This window comes from Kryptolebias marmoratus, linkage group LG20 (assembly GCF_001649575.2).
Source record: "Kryptolebias marmoratus isolate JLee-2015 linkage group LG20, ASM164957v2, whole genome shotgun sequence".
NCBI classification, from domain to species: Eukaryota; Metazoa; Chordata; class Actinopteri; order Cyprinodontiformes; family Rivulidae; genus Kryptolebias; species Kryptolebias marmoratus.
Window position 1 is genome coordinate 7306079 of NC_051449.1, and position 20487 is coordinate 7326565.

The following is a 20487-nucleotide window of genomic DNA, read 5'->3' on the forward strand; positions in this document are numbered from 1 at the left end:
AATGCTGATCAGTTTAACCCGTTAAATCCCTGATGTTAATTCAGGATGCATTTTTGATAGTAGGATGAGTCCAAAGGTCAAAGGTTAGCCAAAGTAATACTTTAATATGATAAGAAGACAGCATTTGTTGGCATTTGAGCTGTTTTCAAAGCAAAGACTAATATTCAACTCATAAGGCCAGAAGAAACTGAACACATGCCAAGGAACTAGAAGCACAGGTATTACTTTAGCATCTAATTATGCTTTTGGTATTGACATTTTAAAAGCTCTTTAGAACAGCACATGAAAGAAGCAGGAGAATGCTGCTGTACTTAAGGTTTATTTAACTTCTTTATTGCAGGGTAAAACTCTGGAGACAATGCCCCTTTTTTGAAACTGAACTGTTGGCATCCTTTTAGTCTTTCTTCTCCTCTTTGCTCTCCTCTTCTTCAGGGTTGTACACACTGACTGTGAACTCTCCAGCCTCCGTGCCGTACTTGTTCTTCACCACCAGAGCATATTTGCCAGAGTCGGCCGTGGTGACGGCGGCGATCGTGATGCTGGCGAACTTGCCTTGCTCGAACTTCAGTTTGTAGCGGTCGCCGGACGTCAGCTCCTTCTCGTTCTTCGTCCAGCTCACCTCGGGCTGAGGCTCGCCCCACACATTGCCGGTCAGGTTCAGGGACTGACGAGGGGGGGAAAGGAGGTTTTAAGAGGCTTGGTGAGTGTCACGCAGAAGTTCATTCCACAAATGACTATCAGACTTCAAAGGAAGGAGACACTTAAATAATAAGCTGAAAAAAAGGAGACTGACGCAATGTACTAGTAGAGAGTAAAAAATCTAATTTATTTACCTTGCCCTCTTGGATTGCAACCACATCTGGCAAGCCTCCAATAACACGAGCACGGTCTAAACAAGAAATACAGGAGTGAGCCAAGGACACGCGCCTTTGCTTGTTGACAACACATTTCTTCCCTACTTTGCACAGGTTAAGTGAATCAATGTGAATTATTAGCTGGAAAGTTTCTCTTCTAAACTCATTATTTCATTTATAAAAACACTTTTCTATTATGAGATTTAGACTTGTACGTACTAGAAGCCACCGAAACCAGATTGAAAACAAACCATGCCCAGAAAATGTTGTAGCATTTTAAAAAGCTCTGTATCCGGGGAGAAACCAAGAAACAACCACTCACTTCTCTCTGCGATTGCTGCCGCTCTACGGAAAGAACGAGACAAGAGATTATCGGGGGCATCTAAAAATGGTATCTTGGTTATTTGTGAGTTATACAATACCAGGAAATGTGTTCTAACTGCATGTGGAAGGGCTCACGAAAACAGTACATAGAGTCTATTCTAGGTTTGTGACAGCTTTCGCTATTCATTCCTGTAAACATCCTCTAAGACAGAAATACAGAATTGCGCAAATGAACAAAGATGAGTTTGTTTACTTACTTGAGTCTTTGGAATTCTTCAAACGCCTCGTCCCAAACTGCATCAGAACAAATCAATGGTTATATTTTGAGTAGGTAAGTACAAAAACAGTCTAAGTTAAAAGGATGGTATTTTTTGAACAGTCTTCTTTAAGTTAATATCCTCCACCCACCCTTGCCAGTCAGCTCCAAGACTCTCTTCGCACCGTTGTTGCCTTCAAAGATATTCATGGTGTATTTGCCCTTGTCCTTCTCAGTGGGCTCATTGATCTTAAGCCAAAGCTGCTCTCCCGTGACACCAGACTTAACTCTCTCTGAAGCGGCAATCTTGGCATCTCTGATGAAGAAATTGGGAGCGAAGAGATCAACTAGGGTCAGACTTACTTTTTGCTGAAACTTTAACATAATAAGGTCGAGTGCATTAAAGAAGAGGTTCAAAACCGGAACGGTAATCACAACTGACTTCAAAAGTTGCACAACTGAAACCTGCGTTATAAGAAAAGATCACAAGTGAAACATTGTGATCTGCATCAGCGAACTGTTGTTATGTTATCTATCAAAAGTTAGTATAAACAGAAAAAATACTGAAACCCAATTCTTTTTTTAAAGTTATGGAGTATAATGCAGCATAAATATAAATTGTGTTTTTCCTGAAAAAGTTGGGAAGTTGTTAAATTTTAAAGAAAATCAGAATTCAATGATTTACAAACTGTATAAACCCATATGTTATTCACAATAAAACATAGCAAACATGTCAAATGTTTAAACTAAGAAATTGTACCATTTTGGGTAAAAAATTAGGTAATTTTGAATTTTGTGGCAGCAACTTATCTAAAATAAAATTTGAGACAAGGCCATTTTACTGGGAAGCATACCCTAATTCTTTTAAAAACAGTCTGCCAACGTCTAATAACTGAGGAGACTAGTTGCTGGAGTTTTTGGAGGGGAATGTTGTCTCATTCATATTAGATGTAGGATTCCAGCTGTTCAACAGTCCTGGGTCTTCTTTGCTGGATGGGAGAATATGTTGTTCTAAAGCCTGTATATACCGTTCTGCAGTGATGGTGCCTTTCCAGATGTGTAAGCTGCCCATGGCATGAGCACTAATACCCTCATACCATCAGACAGGCAGACCTTTGAACTGAGAACTGATAACAAGCAAGATGGGCCTTTTTCTTTATGGTTTCCACAAATAATTTCAAATTTCGATTTGTCTGTCCACAGATCAGTTTTCCACTTTGCCTTGGTTAATTTTAAATGAGCATTGACTCAGAGAAGACAGCTGCATTTCAGGATGGTGTTCCCATCTGGTTTCTTCTTTGTGTGATGGGGCTTTAACCCATATCTGTGGATGGCACAGCAAACTGTGTTCACAAGATTTTTATACCCAGTATTCTTATTGACCTACTGGTAGTTATTTGCAAAATGCTATTCCAGCTGTTTCTTATTCATACCACTTACTTTTACAGCCTTTTGTTGGCCCTGTCCCAACTTTTTTGAGATGTGTTGCTGCCATAAAATTAAAAATTAGCCTTTTTTAAATGGTTCTTTAGTTTCAACATTTGATACATTTACTATGGTCCACTGTAAATAAAATACGGGTTTGTAAGATTTACAAATCATTGCATTCAGTTTTTATTTACATTTTACACAACATCCTAACTTATTTGGAACTGGAGTTTATTTTTTTATATAGTTATTCTGATGCAAGGTTTAAATACTGACACAGGTGCAAACATCATGGTTTTCAGTGTCTATAGCAGTGGTTCACCACCCTGGTTCCTGAGGAACACTATCCTGCATGTTTGAGTCATTTTCCTGCTTTAACCCACCTGATTTGAATGAGGCTTCTGCTGAAAAGCAGGGAAACGATGAAAACATGCAGGGTGGTGTTCCTGGAGGACCAGGGTTGGGATTCACTGGTCTATGCTTTATATTGTGTTCATAATATTGTGTGTATTTTATGACAAGTACACCAAAAATTTATAAGGATGTCAAATATTTTTCATACTTGTGAAGCCAACCAACAGGCAGGTTCTCATCATAATATGTGACCATGGAGTAGAGGACGATGCCACTTTCAGTGCTGACAACTTTGATTTCACTGGAGGAGCTGGCTGTAATGAAAACAACAGCGACGGGTTTTCGTTAACATCCAGTGGATATCAAAGTGTAATAATATTCAACAATGTAAACAGTTTTCATGTAAAGTTATTCATGTTTGTGCTCAAAAAGTTTGAACATTTTGTTTGTCAACGTGTTGTTCTTGAACACGTCTTGGTTAGTTTGAATTCTGACTCACCAATAACTCTAAACACCTCATTCATTACAGCTTGGTATCCTGGGGAACACAACAAACACTTTTAATTAACATGAAATTTACAATCATCGCTTTCATGGAACTTTAAAAGCACTTAATTTCACTTTTCCATCTCATTTTCTGCTCATGAAATCCACAAAGGAGACGTCACCTGCGTCTGTCAAATTGAAGGTGCTCTTATCTCTTCCTCTGTCGTCTCTCAGGAAGACCTCATAAAAACCTGCATCTTGCTTGGAGATCTAGAGTGCAGAGAAAAAGTCGCATAAGTATCCTTGAGGCAATAATGAATTCCTTTCTTTATTAAATAACGGGGACACAATATCATTCTTGGGACAGTCAACAGACAGCGGAATAGCCAGACGGAGACCAATTAAACCGAAAAGTCAAGCTTTTCTCCTGCCTGTGATGCTGCAGGCGTTAAATAGATGAAAGAACAGGGGAGAACATGAAAAAGGTAAGACGAGAAGGACACATGGAGGCATTAAGCGTCAACTTATGGCAGAAAGATTATGTCCAGACTTTAGGTCTTGGCGGCAGGGGAATGTTCTTTGCAGATGGTTTTTTCCCTCCTTTTTCTTTCTTTTTCTCTTGCTTAAAAACCCACTGTGAATTAGACAGATGAACTCAGGAAGGTTAAATCTTAAAAAACAAGAGATTGTTAATTGAGAACCTGTGTGTCAGAGAGGGATGAGTGGCATCTAGTCAAGATTTACAATGAAAGCATAGCTGCATCACAATCGATTTTAGCTCTTTACTCAGGAGCACCCCCACAAAATGAAGCCTCCTTCTAATAGACTGACCTTTCCAATATTAAAGGTCAGCTTGCAATCCTTTTTCTCAATTTTCTTAGCGTCCTCATCATCCTCTGCAATCTCAATGGAGTCCTTGGACCAAATGATCTCGGTCTCTGGTCTGATATTTCCAATCTGTAAAAGAAGAATGAGATTAAGTTGAGTCACCTGAGCGATAATAGAAAAAGCTCTCCGTTTATTTACAGTTCCATTCTTTTACCGTGCATTTCAACAGCACATCACATTCTTGAGTAACAGTAAAGTCAAGGTACTCAACAAAATGAGGACCTGTGGAAAGCAATCAGAACATAGTTAGCGAAACACGCTCACTTAATGAGCATCAAACTTAATGCGGCGGAGGTGAAACGAGATTTCTCACCTTGTTTCCTGACCCACTCTGCCCTCTCAAACTCTGATTTCTTTTGAAGCTCCCTGAATTCTGAACAAGAAAAAAATACTTTGTGAGTACCAGGTGATCAAACACTTTTTCACAGCTGCAAAATCTCCAAAATACTTAGAAGGCATGAGGAATAAACGGTAGTAAAGAAAGGTTTACCACTGCTGCCCCTCAGTGGACAGAACTTCAAACTGCAGAACGGCTTTTAGTACAAGTCTGCACCTACAGATGTCTGCCCTGTTTCTATATTTATACTGATAAATCTGGATATATTATGAATATGAAAACAAAACTTGTATTTTAGAGCTTACCATCTCCAATTAGCACCAGACTGGTGGTTCCCTTAGCCTTGCCATCCACCAGGTTAAAGGTGAATGTTCCCTCATCCGTGACCTCCAAGGAGTCCATAAACATCTCAATGATGCCGGTGGATTTATCAAACTTCATTGTGTATTTCTGGAAGCAACGAAGCACAGAAAAAAAACCCAATAAGATCTATTATACCAACAAAACGTAAAGAGACAAGTAATACCTGTGTCTGATTTCTACCTTTCCTTCCTCGATGATGACATCATTGAAGACATACTCCACTTGGCAGGCAGAAGTGAATTTCTCCAGCTGAGTCCAGAATCGAACTCGGCCTTTCTCGAGCAGCTCCATGGCCATTTCATTCTTGAAGGGGATAACTGCGAAATACCAGGGTTATTGAAAGTCGGATGCAGTATCAAAAACATCCGAGACGCATGCAAGACTGGAAATGGTCCTTTCCAAACATCACACTGATACTGGATAAAAAGTAAAATTCTTAATTAAAATGAGTGCTATGTTTTAATACTCACCAGGGAACTTGTGCTCGTGGCTAATGTCCAGAAGACGCATGAGACCTGCCAAAATATAAAAAGAGGCAAAAATCAAGGAAAGAGAAAATAGGTGAATGGAGAACCACCCAACACTGAATGAACTGAGTCAACAGCACGTACACCCCAGTGTACGGTGATATAAATAAAGCAGCTATTCAAACAGGACAGCACAGACGAGTTTAAACTGCCAAGACCGTGGGCTGACTCACCCTCCTCAGTGAGTGTGTAGCTGGAGGAAATGCCGTCTGTGTTGGTGACCACGCAGGAGAAGGTGCCCAGATCGTCCAGGGAAGGACTGTTGAAGGTAGCTTTGGAGCTGTAGATTAGGGGAGAAAGGAAAATGATTCGGGTTGTTCAAATGGTGGTGTTGAAATCCCTGCACGCACAGTAAGGATACTTACTTGCCCCCTTTGCTGACGATATTCAGACGAGATGTGTCTGTGATTTCCTGGTAATTCTTGTACCAAACAAACTCAGAGCCTGCACTCATCTCGGAGCACTCAAAGACCATAGAAATCATGCCCTCATCGTCGACATCCACATAAATCTCCTTGGTGCCTAACAAAAAAAGAAGTAAATTATGAGAATGACACTTGGTTTGACCAGGATGTCAGTCATTTTTAGGAGCAGAACTTAATGACGTGTGCCAAGACATAAATAAAAAGAAAAAAAAATGCATATCAAAACTCATAAAAATATTTTTCTTACTTTCCAGACTCTGTAGGAACACAGTGTGACTGAATGCAAGCGTTACATAAGAATCCCACTCACCAGGGCGAGTCTGGGCCAGGATTGGACCCAAGACTGCTGAGGATTTTCCAACTCCGACAAGATTCTGAGCACGCACACGGAAGACGTAGGATGTTCCAGCCTTCAGCCCAGTCACCTGAATCAGCACATGAGGAGTACAGGAGTGGGCAGTTAGAAACAACACTAATGATAATCATTTCACACATGAGTCAGGATGCATTTATCTTCTTCACCTTCATGAACTTGCTCTTGTTGGTCTTCTCGTGAACAGCCTTCCAGCCTTCTTCCCCGGCGGAGGCCTCCTTGATATCCAGATAGTAGCCGTTGACAGGACTGCGGCCGCTGAACATGGGTGCTTCCCACAAAACCACGAGCGAGGTATCACGAACCTCCTGCACATGGAGGCCGACAGGGGGCCCTTGGAGGACAAAAAGGATCATTTAACAAAGCTTTGAAAAATGTTGGATTCTCATTTTTAAAAGAAAACATGTTAGCCAAATATTCACAAGACTTTGAAAAAGTATAAAGACCCAAAGCAAAAAAGTTGGGAAGAACATTGTAAAACCTCCTCTGGCTTGTATTTCTTTTTAAACAAAAACTCTTGTCCTTTCTGGGGGGCATTTCTCCCATTTTTATTGCAAAAGCCCTCTAATTTTGATAGCTTGGTTATGAATCATGCTCTACTGTTTAAAGTCTATTCAGATAGTCACTGATATTATGTAATGTTTGGCCTGTGAGAAAACTTCCTGCAGGAGTCAAGTATGTTTATTATGCTTCCTTCGAAGAAATCGCTTATGACCCTTTAGCTCAGTTTGTGGCAAAAAAAGAATGTTCTATTTAATATGTAAAAAATGTGGCTCAGTTTTATGTCAGAGCAACATTTGTTTTATGAAAGAAATAAACAATTTCTCAGGATAAAAGTTACAATATGTACTGAAATTTCCCTAAGTTTAATGTAAAACTGATTTTTATGCAAGCCAAAGCACAAACTTAAAGATGTCTGATGTAATTGACAAGTGAAAGAAACTAAATAAACAAGCTTAAACTGGGAGATGCCCTCAAGTGTCAAAATGTTTTATAAATGATTGATTAAACATCAAATTATTCCTATCTTTTTTCCTGTTCTTTCTCATACCTGGAACAGTAATGGTCCATTCTTTGCACTCCAGAGCTTGACTGGGAAGAGAAGCTTTACTCAAACCGGCCATGTTCGTCGCACGCACTCGGAACTGATAGAAGACGTTTTCCTTCAGGTTCTCAGCCTAAATAAAATAAATGCAAAATAAAAATCATACAAAGCTTCTCTTTTGATCTAAAACTACAACCTGCTGCCACGCTCCAATATGTATGGTTCTGTGAGGGTAAAGAGCTTACCTTGTAGGAGGTTGTGGTCAGAGCCTTGAGGTTCATTTCGTGCCATTTCCCAAAAACATTTCCCTTCACGCTCCTGTAATCCACAAAATATCCCCTGATATCGGCTCCTCCGTTCTTTTCAGGTGCAGTCCAACCCACCACCATGTAGTCCTTGACAGCCTCCAGCAGGGTCACACCGGTGGGCTCCCCAGGTACGGCTGTGGAGAGAACATAAGCCGATGAGAATCATTTGTGTTCAAGAGAACTTTTTCTTTAATGACAGTAAACTCCAGCATAATCTTAAGTAGGTGGCCAGGCTTTAGCCAAGTACTGTTCAGATGTTTGAGGTGACTATTGCTCTGATGTCATTATGGTTACAGGAGATACACCTGCAAGCACACACGAACAACACACTTTGCAAATACTTACTCTCAAGGTCAGAAAACTGGGGAACTTTCATGCCAAGAAAATCCCTGAGCCCAGGCGAGACTCTCCATAGGATCATGCTTTTTAGGTACACATTGTTTTAGCCTTCAGCTTGGTCATGCACCAAGATGCACCCCTGAGGAGTTATCAAACAGCAAAACAGAACTCCAGCAATGTCAAGTTAAAGAGAAATCACTACCAACACAAAGTAAAAGCATTTTTGCAATATTATCTGATTGCCCGTGTCAAAAAATAGCAAAACAGTAGAAAATAGCTTCATGAAGTGTTAGTTATGAATTATTTCATTCAAGGTCATGCAACATATTACATTCAAGAAACTCAACTATACTTTAAAGTATATTAAAATATTGAAATACCACAGTAAAGATAAAAGGTTTTGTGCTGTGCAAGGTGGTAAAGTTACAAAAAAAAAACAGGATATGGAATTATTTAAAACTAACTGGGAGGACTGAGTAATTTTAAGTTGAGTGAGTGAACGCAGACTGAATATATAACGGATAAAGAGAACATGGAGATGTACTCACAGATGGCAGCTTGTACAATCACAGCATCGGAAGTGGCGGAGCTCTGGCTGTATCCAGCAGCGTTCACTGCCTTCACCCTGAACACGTAGTTCAGCCCTGTGGAGAGGCCATGGCAGACAAACCTGGAAGGAATCCATTTCAGATGGTCTGGATTTAATAAAAGATTGCACAGGCTAAACAGGGTACAATTCTGCTCTGAAGGAAGAACACTGGTGAAGATTTAGATGTAAAGTTACACCTGAGGAAATCTACAAAATTCCACTGCAGTTAGCATACGCATGAATTTTAGATACTTAGATAAAGTTTTTCAGCTCATACTCATGTTTTAGGTGGCTCGTCGAAAAGGAAGATTAAACTGTGTGCACAAAAAAGCAACCCGAGTTTGTCCCCTGCAAACCCAGTACTCTTCACACTTGTGTTTTAAATTTCTGCCTCCACGCTCTGTCTAATATTGCTTTCACTTGATGTTTGGTTCACTTTTAGGTGCTTAAACTACTCAATGAAGTTAATAAGGCAAATAAACAGGGTTAGAAGACAAATGGTGTAATTTATGGTTTTTATTTCAGAGCAACTATGCAAATCAGCAGCCATTTTTGTTGACTTTGTGTCCTGATTGCACAGCGGGAAAAAGTGATGCAATTCTGTGTTTAAAATTTGCCAACCTGTAGTTTTATCATCATCAATGCAACAGTCTTTAAGATCCTTTTATGCTGCTGCAGTATAGAAATATTTTACTTTACCCGTGTTTTTAAAATTGCCTACCTGGTCTGCTTGATCGGCTTATTGTTGCAGGGCATCCAGGCATCAGTGCCCACCACACTGGTTTCAATGTAGTAGCCAACCAAGTGCTTGACGTCCTTTGAAGCCCCCCAGAAGACCACCACAGAGGTGTCAGTGTTCCTGGTGGCTACTGGACAACCTGGAGGTGACGGTAAGTCTGCAGGAAAATCAAAACACAGTGAAACCTACGTTTATTTAAAAGGAAATAAAACAACAGAATGCAGTTAATGGTGGAAATATGTTTTAGGTCATATCCTGAGATATGACCCTGAGGGGTCTCTGTGTGCAGAATGAGTACTGAAACACCTGATGCCCCCCGCTGCTCACCGAGTTTATCTCCAACTATGATTTCTCCGGTGGATTCAGAGGCCTCGCCCACGCCGGCGGAGTTGCAGCAGCGCACACGAAAGCTGTAGGATTTCCCCTCAGCCAGGTCAAAAAGTGCAAAGCGTGGAGACTTTACTGGCATATTAGTGTTCACCCTCTGCCAGAGGTCTGTCCCTGAAATACACTGTAGAAGACAAATTAGGTGTATGTAAAAGCTAAATATATCAGTAATCTAACCAGCCATTTTTTCCCAATGTTTTATTTTAATTGACTAATTTAGTAGTAAGATCATTAAAAATATGCTTAGTGCTGTCTTGCATTAAACATCTGTCTACTGTTTTGCATTTACTGAAGTTTGTGCAACATTGCTATAATTAGCACTAAGTTGCAGGGTAACATACTTCATTGTTGACAACATTTAAAGATAAGACCTCTTTATTAGTGTTATAAGCTGGTAAACTACCTTAATTAGCAAACAAATGTTAGTTCAATATTACCTGTGTAACCTTGTGTTGCAAAATAAATCATTTTAGATGTTAAATGAGTGTGTTTTTGTGTTAAAACAGACAGATTCATGAAAAATCAGATTTTTTTATAGATAAAATATTATTTAACAACTTATATAGGCAGGTCTGTGTTTCTTCTCACCTTCTCAATGTAATACATGACTCCCTCATGACCCCTCTGCACTGGGGGCTTCCAGGCGAGCACCACGTAGCTCTTGGTTGCCTCGGTGACAATGACATCCGTCGGTTCTCCAGGAACAACACCCACTGCGGGAGAAAAACAAAAGCACTCATCGTGACTTAGTCTAACCCAGTAATCTATAGTTAGTTTTGCAAGCTGTTACAGGCTGAAAGTTGGTGAAACGGTTAAAAACCACTGATTTGTGAAAATAAGGAGAATGATGACAATGAAAACTAATGTGGAGTAAAAAAATAAATATTTTCAAAGGTTAATAAAATTAAGGGAGGGCAAATCTGAGATATTTCTTGAGTCCCAAAAAATAATAATGCTTCAACAGACCAATTACTGGCTGTGAGCCAAAAAACAAATATTCTGATTCTTTTATAATATGATCACTTTGTGAAAAACATCTTTGCACTGATCTAACCAAAGTCCAGGATCCAGAGAATAGTTCAGTTTATAATTGTAGGGAAGAAATAGGTCCTATGCTTAAAGTCAAATAGCATTGTTAATATTGTTGCATCTGCAAGAGAAAAAGTTTCTACAATAAATATTTAACACCAGAATATTTGTTGTCATAAATTACATGAATTCATGTGTAAAAATTCCACTTTAGTTGTCATGATTTGAACTGCTTTGTTTTAATGTGTTTCCAGCAAATCTCCTTGGGAACGGTGCATTTATAAGGTAAAAATATCCAAGTATGATTACAATGACATGTTAAAAGATTTAAAATATGAAATTACAGCTTGAGCATATGATGGTTTTTTGGTTATAATTCTAATCCATTTGATGAGATCTGGCCATTTCAACTAGATGTGATTATTCCCTTTTTTCCCCCCAATATCAGTAATAAAACAGCAAAGCTTCTCTAACCAGTGGGGTCCTCCTCTGTGAACTTGATCACCCCGGTCCACGGTGCCGAGGGCCCAGCTGGTGGCCAATAGAAACAGAAAAAGTTTGAATTGTTTGCTTGAGTGTGTTTCAGCAGTTTTTTGTTTTTTTTTACGCATCTCTAACCTTTGAGTCGAGCTCTGTCGGACGGATCCATGGCAACAACAGCATCAGAGATGCGGGATGGACGGCTGACTCCCGCATTGTTCAAGGCCCGAACCCTGAAGACGTAAGAGCGCCCCTCCACCAGTCCTGTCACAGGGAAGCGGGCGTATTTCACTGGAGCATCGTTACACTGAGCCCAGTGATGAGTGCCCACCTCACACCTGCAAACATGAAGCAGGTTTAGCCTCAGGGTTGAATATTTGGATGACAATTGATCCGTTATAAACTGTGGCTTGACATATAACAGCCTCACTGTGTGTTTCATATGTAAAACTAAAGGCCTAGCATTCCCCGAGGGACTGCATTTCACCCACCACCTTTCGTGCCAGAGTTTTACAATAAGATCATCTCAAGTTGAGAAATGACAGAGTTGCAGCCGTTTTGGTCAAACCTTGTAATAACTTTCAGCACTTGCCACTTCAAATTTTAGTCCAATACATGTCAAAGTTACTGAGTTAATAGCTATGTTTGTGTTTTTAGGGTCAGCTAGCTTGAATAAAGTTGACCTCAAAGTTTGTATCAGTTGTAGATGCACACACATATGTACAAATGAAGATAAAACCATATTCTTATGCCTTTTGCCCTTCTTATGTTATGTAAACAGATGTGTAAATTTTCTGACCAACCTGTCGATGTAGTACCCCAGGATGGAACTGCTGCCCTCCACCGCTGGCTGCTTCCAGGTTACCACCACATAGTCCTTATTAACATCGTGGCAGCGCACGTCCAGTGGCGCCACAGGAACCCCTTCCACCTCCACATCAGCATCTGTGAGATCCAAACACACATATACCTAAGAAAGCACACGTGACTGAATGGTGCTCTTTTTAAACTCGACAGATCTCAGTGACACACTCGGGTTTCATTGTCTGACCCACTTATGACTTAAGAGCCCAGTTTCAGTGGCATCACTGCAACTACATGACTTTATATCTTACAGTAAAATGGGAGTTTGATTTAAACAAAGCACTCATGCTGCAGCTCCTGCATGCAGACAGAAATAGCAACAAAAAATGACTCAGAGGAAACCAAACACTTCGCACCAACTGCTGTGTCACTTATAGATGCAGTCACCTCTGTGTTGCTGCAGTTTGAAAATGTCACTGTACAGCCTCTCATAATGATAACATTAACATCACTTAGGGATTTGTTTTGCAGTGAATTCACCAACCAATGACTTTAAACACTTTACCTCTGACAAACACATAGGCGGAGTGGGTGTCGAAGCCAGATTTTGTGTTGACACGCAGGGTGTACATGCCCTCGTCTTCCTTGTTGAGGTGGGTAAGAGTGAGAATGGCACGCTCCCCGGACCAGTGGGTGTGCACCCATTTAGAGGGCTTCAAGGGGACAGCTGATGAAGTAATACCAGAATCAGGATTAAATACAGGTTTAACCTACCTGGAAAGGCAAATTCTCTGCGTTCAATTTATTTTTTTCCTTACAGTTTCTGTACCACACGACTTGAGGCTGGTATTTTTTCACAGTGGGATAAATGATGACTGTGCATCCCAGACTCAAAGTTTCCCCTTCACGGCCAAAAGCCACATCGAATTGGTCAATGATGGCTGTTTGAAAGGTGACACCGTGCTCAGGGCAAAACCCATCTGAGGACAGAGAGGAAACACCAACTTACTGGCCAAGAAACCTATGTTGACTTTTTATGAGTTCTTTTTTTTACAGTTCTGTTTTAAGTTGAAGTGTCTTCAAAAGGTGGACGTTTCTTCTGGGCCTTCAGCGACGCTTTTGTTGATCATGGAAATGACTTGACAGACAGAAGTTATTTTGAACAGTGAGACTTTATTCAAAACAACAGTCTGTGCCAAACAGGACTTCTGGCCAATCTTGTGAAGATCCCCCATTTCTCAGGGGCTGCTTGTTTTTATAATTATGTTACCACACCCCGAACAGTAAAAAGACACCCGCATCCCACTGGGACGGACCTGAACAATACACTCAATTCCATTTATGGGGATATACTAGGGTCTTCAGACAAGCAACAGCTAACTGCACGTTTTCGACAACGTGAGCGTAAGAGCCCACGGTTCACTTCTTAAAAAGGCGTTGTGGCTGAGGACAGTGTCTCTCAAAATGATAGCTCAGGCCTCATGGCCTGAACACAGATGCAGACCAGTTACCTCAAAGTCTAAGCCATAAAGGATATGCTCTTCTTCAGGAAAATACACTCTGCAGAGATGAGGAAATTTAGTATTTCATCATCTTGAGTGACCCTTTGAAATTCCCAAATGCCAGATTAAGATGATAAAGCACTGTAGTTTTCTTCCTTTTCTGCTTTATGATGAACACAAATAGATATACATTTCAAAAAGTGTCTCACGTGGTTTAGGATCAAATGGACCTGCTTCCGGACCATCTTGGAACCCTGTGAAAAAAAAAAATGTTTTTATTGAGACAAATACTTCAAGTAAATTATAACAAACCGTGAGCACAACAATTCCTTTTTGATTATTTTTCTTCACACCGTTTCTTTACGCCTCTTTCACTCCTGAAACAGAGTTTGACCCCTCACCTTTTTTTTTTAACTTTGATTTTTAATTGAAGGAACCAGGAAAGATGAAACCAAATGAAGACAGCAACAACCTACTTTTGACAACGAGGGTGGCTGTTGACGAAGCTTCTCCTTTCACGTTGAGGGCAGAGACGTGATACTGAGCAGTGTCCAAGAAGTCACAGCTAGAAAATAATAAAATAAAAGCCAAACAGGTAATCAATCATTTGCAACACTGCAGATTGAACACTTGTGCTGCGTGGTTAATTACAGCAGAGCGTGCGGTGAATGATTACCTACTTCTTGATCTCCAGGGAGTGCATGTTGTAGATGCTTTCAGCCGTGTACTTCTCAGGGTGGGCCTTGGCATTAATGAGCACATTGTTTTTGTACCTTGAAAACAGTAGGAAGGAAAGCTTACGTGTAAAATTCAGGCTCTTTGTTGTGAATAAACGTGTTTGATGAACAGGTTTCCGCACACATCGCTCTCATCACTCCTGTTATTACCACCTGCTGCTGAAGGTGAAAGGCAAAAATAATAAGGCTGATGATAATGTTTTTGTGCATGTGCTCATTTGTCTGTCTGCTACCAAACTATTTCATGAACCAGTGGGCAGATTTTAATGAACCTTTCAGTAAGTAATTACTGGATGCACATCTACAAATGATCAACCTTTGGTGTTCCAATTCAAAAGAGACACCACAGCTAATTGACCTTAACCAACACAAAAATGACTGAAACTCAGTCAATTTAGCAGATACTGTGCAAAAATGTGTTGTGGTAGTAGCTGAAAGTAACATCTCCTATTCAGCACAAGATGATTGTAGTTTAAACCTTGCCTTGAAAGGTGCCTGACGATATGCATTCCTTCAAGGAATACTCGGCCTTTCATTTCTTGCAATTCTGATGAGCAGACCTGGACTCACCAGGCAATCCTTGGTTTGGGCCATCCAGCCACGGTGCAGTGCAGCCGCACCGTCTTGCCCTCCCACACAGTCTGTCCACGGGGCTTGACAATAAACTCTGGAGGGTGAGTCAGCCTGTCTGGGTTCATTTTCCTACGAAACTCTGTCCATTCCTCCATCTAGAAGCAGGAGAATAAACCCGGAGAGGAAGGGGGGTAAAAATGCAGATCATTTACTGCAAATGAGACGATAGGAGCAAATTTATAAATAAATCATTTACCGTCCTGCCCATCTGCAGGCGTACTGCAGATTCCCTGACATGCTTTTCTCTTGTTTTCTTCTCCACTCTGACCTCCAAAGCCTCCCTGGCCTCCCTGACGAACAGGTTCCTCATGGCCACATAGTGAATCCCCTCCTCTGTGTATTCTTCGTCCTGGGTCTCCATCAGACCCCGAACCACGTCATGGCTTAGATGAACCAAAACAGCAAGATGTGAGCGGTGCATTCACTGTCAATAACTCAAGTAAAATCAGCCCCGAGTCCAACAGAGGCTTACTCACTTGGCTCTGAAAACAGGAATGACATATCCGATAACTTCTTTGTCCTTGTCCATCGCCAGGTAGGTACGTTTGGCTCTTTTGGGTAGCGGGCTCAGTTTGACCACCTCCTGCCCCTTCTCTGTCTTCACAGAGGTCTTCACACTTCAATATAAGAGACAATAGTCAAATGACAAATAATAAGACAGTTAATGTAGTCTGTTGGATTCAAAGAAAGCAGCTCTGTTTCTTATTATGAGTTGGTCCCACATTGTCCTGCTTTTTTTAAATTCTTTTTTAGTGTGTGTAATATGTGTAATAATCTCTAAAATAAAATGTCCCAAGCCCACAAATCTATTTTTTTTTACCTTAATACTGTAAGTCATTTGAAAAGTCACCTTTTAAAAAAAATATATAGACTAAAATTTTAATTATCAGATGAGAGAAAACAAAGGAAAAACAGAAAGTAACAAAACACAAAATATTTACAGAAAGGTGTTTGGTCCTTTATGAAACAAAGATGAGAAATGCAGAAAATGCCTCTTTTGTATCAAATTACGAAATGCACATTGAACTTAAAGATTATTTTGAGGCTGTAGTTTATTTTCCGTTGTGCAAATTTAGCCTATGTCAAACCAATCTGTTTCGATAAATAAAAATGTACGTCTGCAGTGTCTTCTTAAAATAACATGAAATGCATGAACCATACTGGCATGAGCCTTTAAACCAACATGCTGGTTACATAAAGCCGTGTTCCTTTTATTTTCCAGTCTTACTCAGAGACGATGATGCGTTTACATCCACCCTCTAAGACTCTGCCCAACACACTCCATGACTCATTCACCTCTCAGCCCTTTCTGTCAGCGGGGCTTAAACGATGTCATGGATATGCAAGGAAAAAGTCCATTTTAAAGCCCTGCTTTCACTTTCAGTGTGCCCTCCCATATTTATGTATTTGACCTGATGAGAAGGTGGAATACCGTGGCTTTGGTAAACGCGTTCAGAGTGGTATAGGAGGATCATGTTAATGAAAGAAGCTCAGTGTGCAGCAGAGAAATATTTATGGAGGGTATCAAGATGTTACGTCCCCTGCTGACTCACCAAGTGAATTAAGCAAGGAGTCAAAGGAATAAAAAGTTTTCTGTTGAGAGAAGAGTCTTTTTTTAAAGTCTGAAAAGCTACAAATTTGTGAGTCAGTCTTCTGATTTTTACACACAAGGTGTTGCTATAAAACATGTGCAAACGCACACTCACGAGTTGTGTTTGGTACCTGGACCAGGATTTACAGTATTAACCTTCTATAGAAGCCAGAGGCAATTTCCTGACTCCCATTAAGTGTATTTACAGTTGGCCTGATGGCAGCGTCTCATGTCGAGCAGACAGAAATAGCTCCACTGGCTATGAATACATCTGGCAGTGATTCACTGCAGCTGAAATTCTTTCCTTGACCCCATTTAGAAAACCTTTCTGGCTCCAACATGTACATTAATTTAACCCTCCTGAAGCCCTGAAAAGAGAGAGAGATAGAGAGAGGGGGAGAAGGCCTTGTAACGCCGGGTCAGATGCTGGTGACACAGTGAAACATTTATCAGTCACAGGAGATGCGCTGCACAGCTTCACTTGTTTACTTGGATTAAGAATTAAAACAATTTTGACACAAGTTTTCGAATGCAGATTGAATAGCATTACCATCTATGCAAAATGATGGAAATGTTGAATAATACTAACCAATAAAAGGCCAATAAACATCTTCTTTTGTTTGCAATTTACTTCAAAATTAGTTTAGTTGTCTTTGTATTATTGATTATTAATGTATTTGTAAAAGGAACCAAGGTAATCAGAAAAAAATCTTAAAATGTTCACACACTGTTGATGCTAAACGGAAAAGAAAAGCAAAAAACTCTCAGATATTCAGGAAAAATAGCAAAACTATAAATAAAAACTTGAATCAGCAAAACTGTAGCTAACACAAAATTAGCCAAAGGCAAAACTAGCAAAACAGTGCCTAAAAGCTAAAAGTACCAAAACAGTTATGAAAAACTTAAATCAACAAAATTGTAGCTCAAAGCTATAATTAACAAAACAATAGCTAAAAGCTAAAATTAGCAAGACAGTGACCAAAAGCTAAAAGGAGCATAAGAAGACACAAATATAAGAAGACTCCAGAGAACAATGATTTTTTAAGATTTCTTACATTTGTATAAGAAAAATGTGTGTAAAATATTTTTGAATACTTCAAAAAGTTCCAAATATTAAAAATCAAAGCCCACTGATCCAGAGTGAGCTGAATGGTTCAAACAGCACACAGTATGTGGAAGTGATTTCATTGCAAATAAAAGTACGAAAGAAACTACTAACAGTAAAACAAGAGGGTGCTGAATCAGCAACTCACACAAGAAATGAAAAGTATTTGCTTTGGTTGATCTATTCACACACACACATATAAATATATGATGTTGTAATTAGGGTTTTGTTTGACTCCCGCTCTCTTACCGATGGCTTCTGGTCGCTTGGGTCGTTTGGGTCATTTGGGCCGTTTGGGTCTTTTGGGTCTTGTGGGTCTTGTGGATCTTTTGGGTCGTTTGGGCCTGGTGGGTGGAGAACGCCTGCTTGCTAACAGACGACCTGCTGCTCAGGTAATAGCTGCTCTCAAAGTGCTGCTGCTTCTCCAGCTGTTCATGCAGCTGTTGCGTCTCCAGCTGCTGATACAGCTGCTGCGTCACTTGCACTGATCCTGACATCCTGAGGGCCACTCCACCCGTTTACAATGGCTGCCCTTTACCTGATACCAGCTCTGTAAATCAATCTCACTGTTATTATCTCTGAACTGAGGGTTAGTTTGATCATTAGGTATTAGGAGGGATGGTTTAGGGAATTAGTGACTTCTCCAAATAAATTTTTTTTGGGTTAAAGCTGCTGTTATTATTGTTTTTTTAAAGCTTCAAAGTTAGCGTATCTTAAAATCTACCTCTACTGTGTCAAACAAAGCAGCAGGGAATAAATTAATTGTGGCATTAGTGATTTTTTCCAATACTAATTATTGTGGTTTTGTGATAGAATGTTAATTTAATAACCTGCAAAGTAGAATTTAAAGCATGGTGAATGATAAAAATGCAATGAGACACTATTTTCTTAAAGAAAAAGTAAAAATATCTTTACTCATTTCAAATCTTCAGTTAATAATTTTGATACACTGCTATTTATATGACTTCCGGCTTCTTGTTAATTTATTTGACTCATGGAATATCAGTAGATGGAGGTAAATTTCCCCCAAAGACAACAGAAAAAGCTTGTTTTGCCTTTTCTTTTCTTAATGACTCAGACAACGAATGAATCAGAATCATGGACAGACTGCTGAATGGCTCCACAGGCCCAGGGGGATCAAAACAAAACCAGATGTAAATGAGGGTAGAAGTTAAAAACTCAGCAAGGAAAACATGCTAGGCTACTAAAAGCTGACACAAAACGTTAAAAAGGAGGTACGAAATGATGACAAGGATATACAGAATGGCTTAGATAGATGTAAAATGATCTAAATGATGCAAATGATAAAAAAAAACATGTTTAATGAGCAAAATAAAAAAAACATAAAAACATTTAACATGACTAGAGGCACATACATAAATAAAACTGGACATAAGGTGACACAAAATATATAGAACGTTCAAAATCTGGCACAGCACCCAGCAGGATTATATAAATAAATGACATCAGGACCAAAAAATTGGTGTAAATTGAATCAAAATTGCAAAATTGTATGTACGCCACAACAAAATATAATGGGAAGTGGCGACGTTAAAATGCTGCAAGATACTTGGAGACATAAATCACCTAACTTTATCAGCACTGAGTCATTTTGTGTCTCTTTCAGTGTGATGCAGTCATTAATGACAGAACAAGCACATGTCTGTGCCCTGGGTCATCGATTTTTAATGAAATTATCATCACAAAGACTTCATTTATAATGTTTTTGCTTAGTAAATCACCAAAAAAACTAACAGATTTTCAAAGTTGTCACCATTTTCATAATGGAGTAAATCATCCACACAGGTATTAGACAACTGGATTGAAAAAAAATGCAGCTCATTAGGAAAATCTCAATGTGTCAGAGATTACATCCACAGGTCAGCTGCAGGAGACAATGCACAACAGAGATGTGTTTTCTGCTGGTTATCTGCTTCAGCAACACCTACTGCAAGCAGTGGAAGCCTTTAAAGGCCACAACTGAATCCAAATTATGAGCCATGAGAGTACAGAGTGCAAATAAAAAGCAATATGGATCATAAAACCTACTTCGAATGATGTTATAAATTAATAGATTGTTATGGTGCATTAGACATGCAGTCTAATCTACAAGTACACTATGTTAAAAATAACACAACCTTGTTAGTTTAGGAGGGATCATTGAATGAAGTTATCACATATTCAAATGAATAGAGAAAATAAGCCTCTTTCAATATTTAAGTATGCGTAAAGACATAAACTACTGGAGCCACAATAAAGCAGACATGACCTTAAATTATATGTATATAAAAGAATATTTCTATGCGTTACTCACCACAGATTAAAATACACCAATCCACAGCAAGGAAAATGGAGTGTTATTCCAAAAGTAGCTAAAACAAGTTCAGATCCAGGCAAAGCAGCAGGGTGAGGGGCAGTGGACAGGACAGCAGTCCACAGAGCAAAAATAATGCTGCCACTCGGCAGAACGCTCAAGACACCGTCAGGACCTTTTAAGGCGAGGGCAGCTTTAAATTTAGACCATGAGAAGGGCCACAGGAGCCGCTGGGCCTGCCTCTCAGCTGTGCACTGGACTTTAGGGAAA

General features: G+C 39.8%; 1 protein-coding gene and 1 long non-coding RNA gene across 3 annotated transcripts; one reads left to right on the top strand and one right to left on the bottom strand.

Moving 5' to 3' along the window:
• Nucleotides 1-300: 300 nt before the first annotated feature.
• Nucleotides 301-20356, bottom strand: myom1a (myomesin 1a (skelemin)). 2 transcript variants are annotated; one of them, XM_017410995.3, is made up of 38 exons: nt 20218-20356; nt 18153-18453; nt 15684-15824; nt 15404-15590; nt 15145-15302; nt 14518-14610; nt 14314-14402; nt 14047-14091; nt 13154-13315; nt 12901-13062; nt 12335-12476; nt 11670-11869; nt 11526-11582; nt 10611-10735; nt 9963-10146; nt 9618-9792; nt 8856-8977; nt 7906-8102; nt 7667-7793; nt 6765-6949; nt 6553-6667; nt 6183-6339; nt 5991-6097; nt 5761-5805; nt 5471-5607; nt 5233-5377; nt 4904-4963; nt 4745-4812; nt 4534-4659; nt 4253-4336; nt 3885-3972; nt 3716-3754; nt 3425-3530; nt 1587-1750; nt 1436-1472; nt 1177-1199; nt 834-889; nt 301-664 (listed from the first exon to the last, which is right to left on the bottom strand). In XM_017410995.3, exons 2-38 carry the CDS (start codon nt 18398-18400, stop codon nt 395-397), a joined length of 4626 nt encoding a protein of 1541 aa, XP_017266484.1. In that variant the 5' UTR covers nt 18401-18453; nt 20218-20356; the 3' UTR covers nt 301-394. The 2 variants fall into 2 exon arrangements, with proteins under 2 accessions (XP_017266484.1, XP_017266485.1); XM_017410996.3 differs by lacking the exon at nt 4253-4336.
• On the top strand, nt 568-6884 carry LOC119618046. The gene is made up of 2 exons (XR_005234566.1): nt 568-700; nt 6497-6884. It is a non-coding gene; the product is annotated as an uncharacterized LOC119618046 (long non-coding RNA).
• Nucleotides 20357-20487: the final 131 nt, after the last annotated feature.

What these genes read in the sequence shown, in the direction of transcription:
- myom1a (XM_017410995.3), bottom strand. Translation starts at nt 18,400, where the DNA reads ATGTCAGGATCAGTGCAAGTGACGCAGCAGCTGTATCAGCAGCTGGAG. An exon ending in CTGGGGTACTACATCGACAG is followed by an intron (nt 11,870 to 12,334) that starts GTTGGTCAGAAA and finishes TCATGTTTGCAG; the next exon opens with GTGTGAGGTGGGCACTCATC. An exon ending in TGACCACAACCTCCTACAAG is followed by an intron (nt 7,794 to 7,905) that starts GTAAGCTCTTTA and finishes TATTTTATTTAG; the next exon opens with GCTGAGAACCTGAAGGAAAA.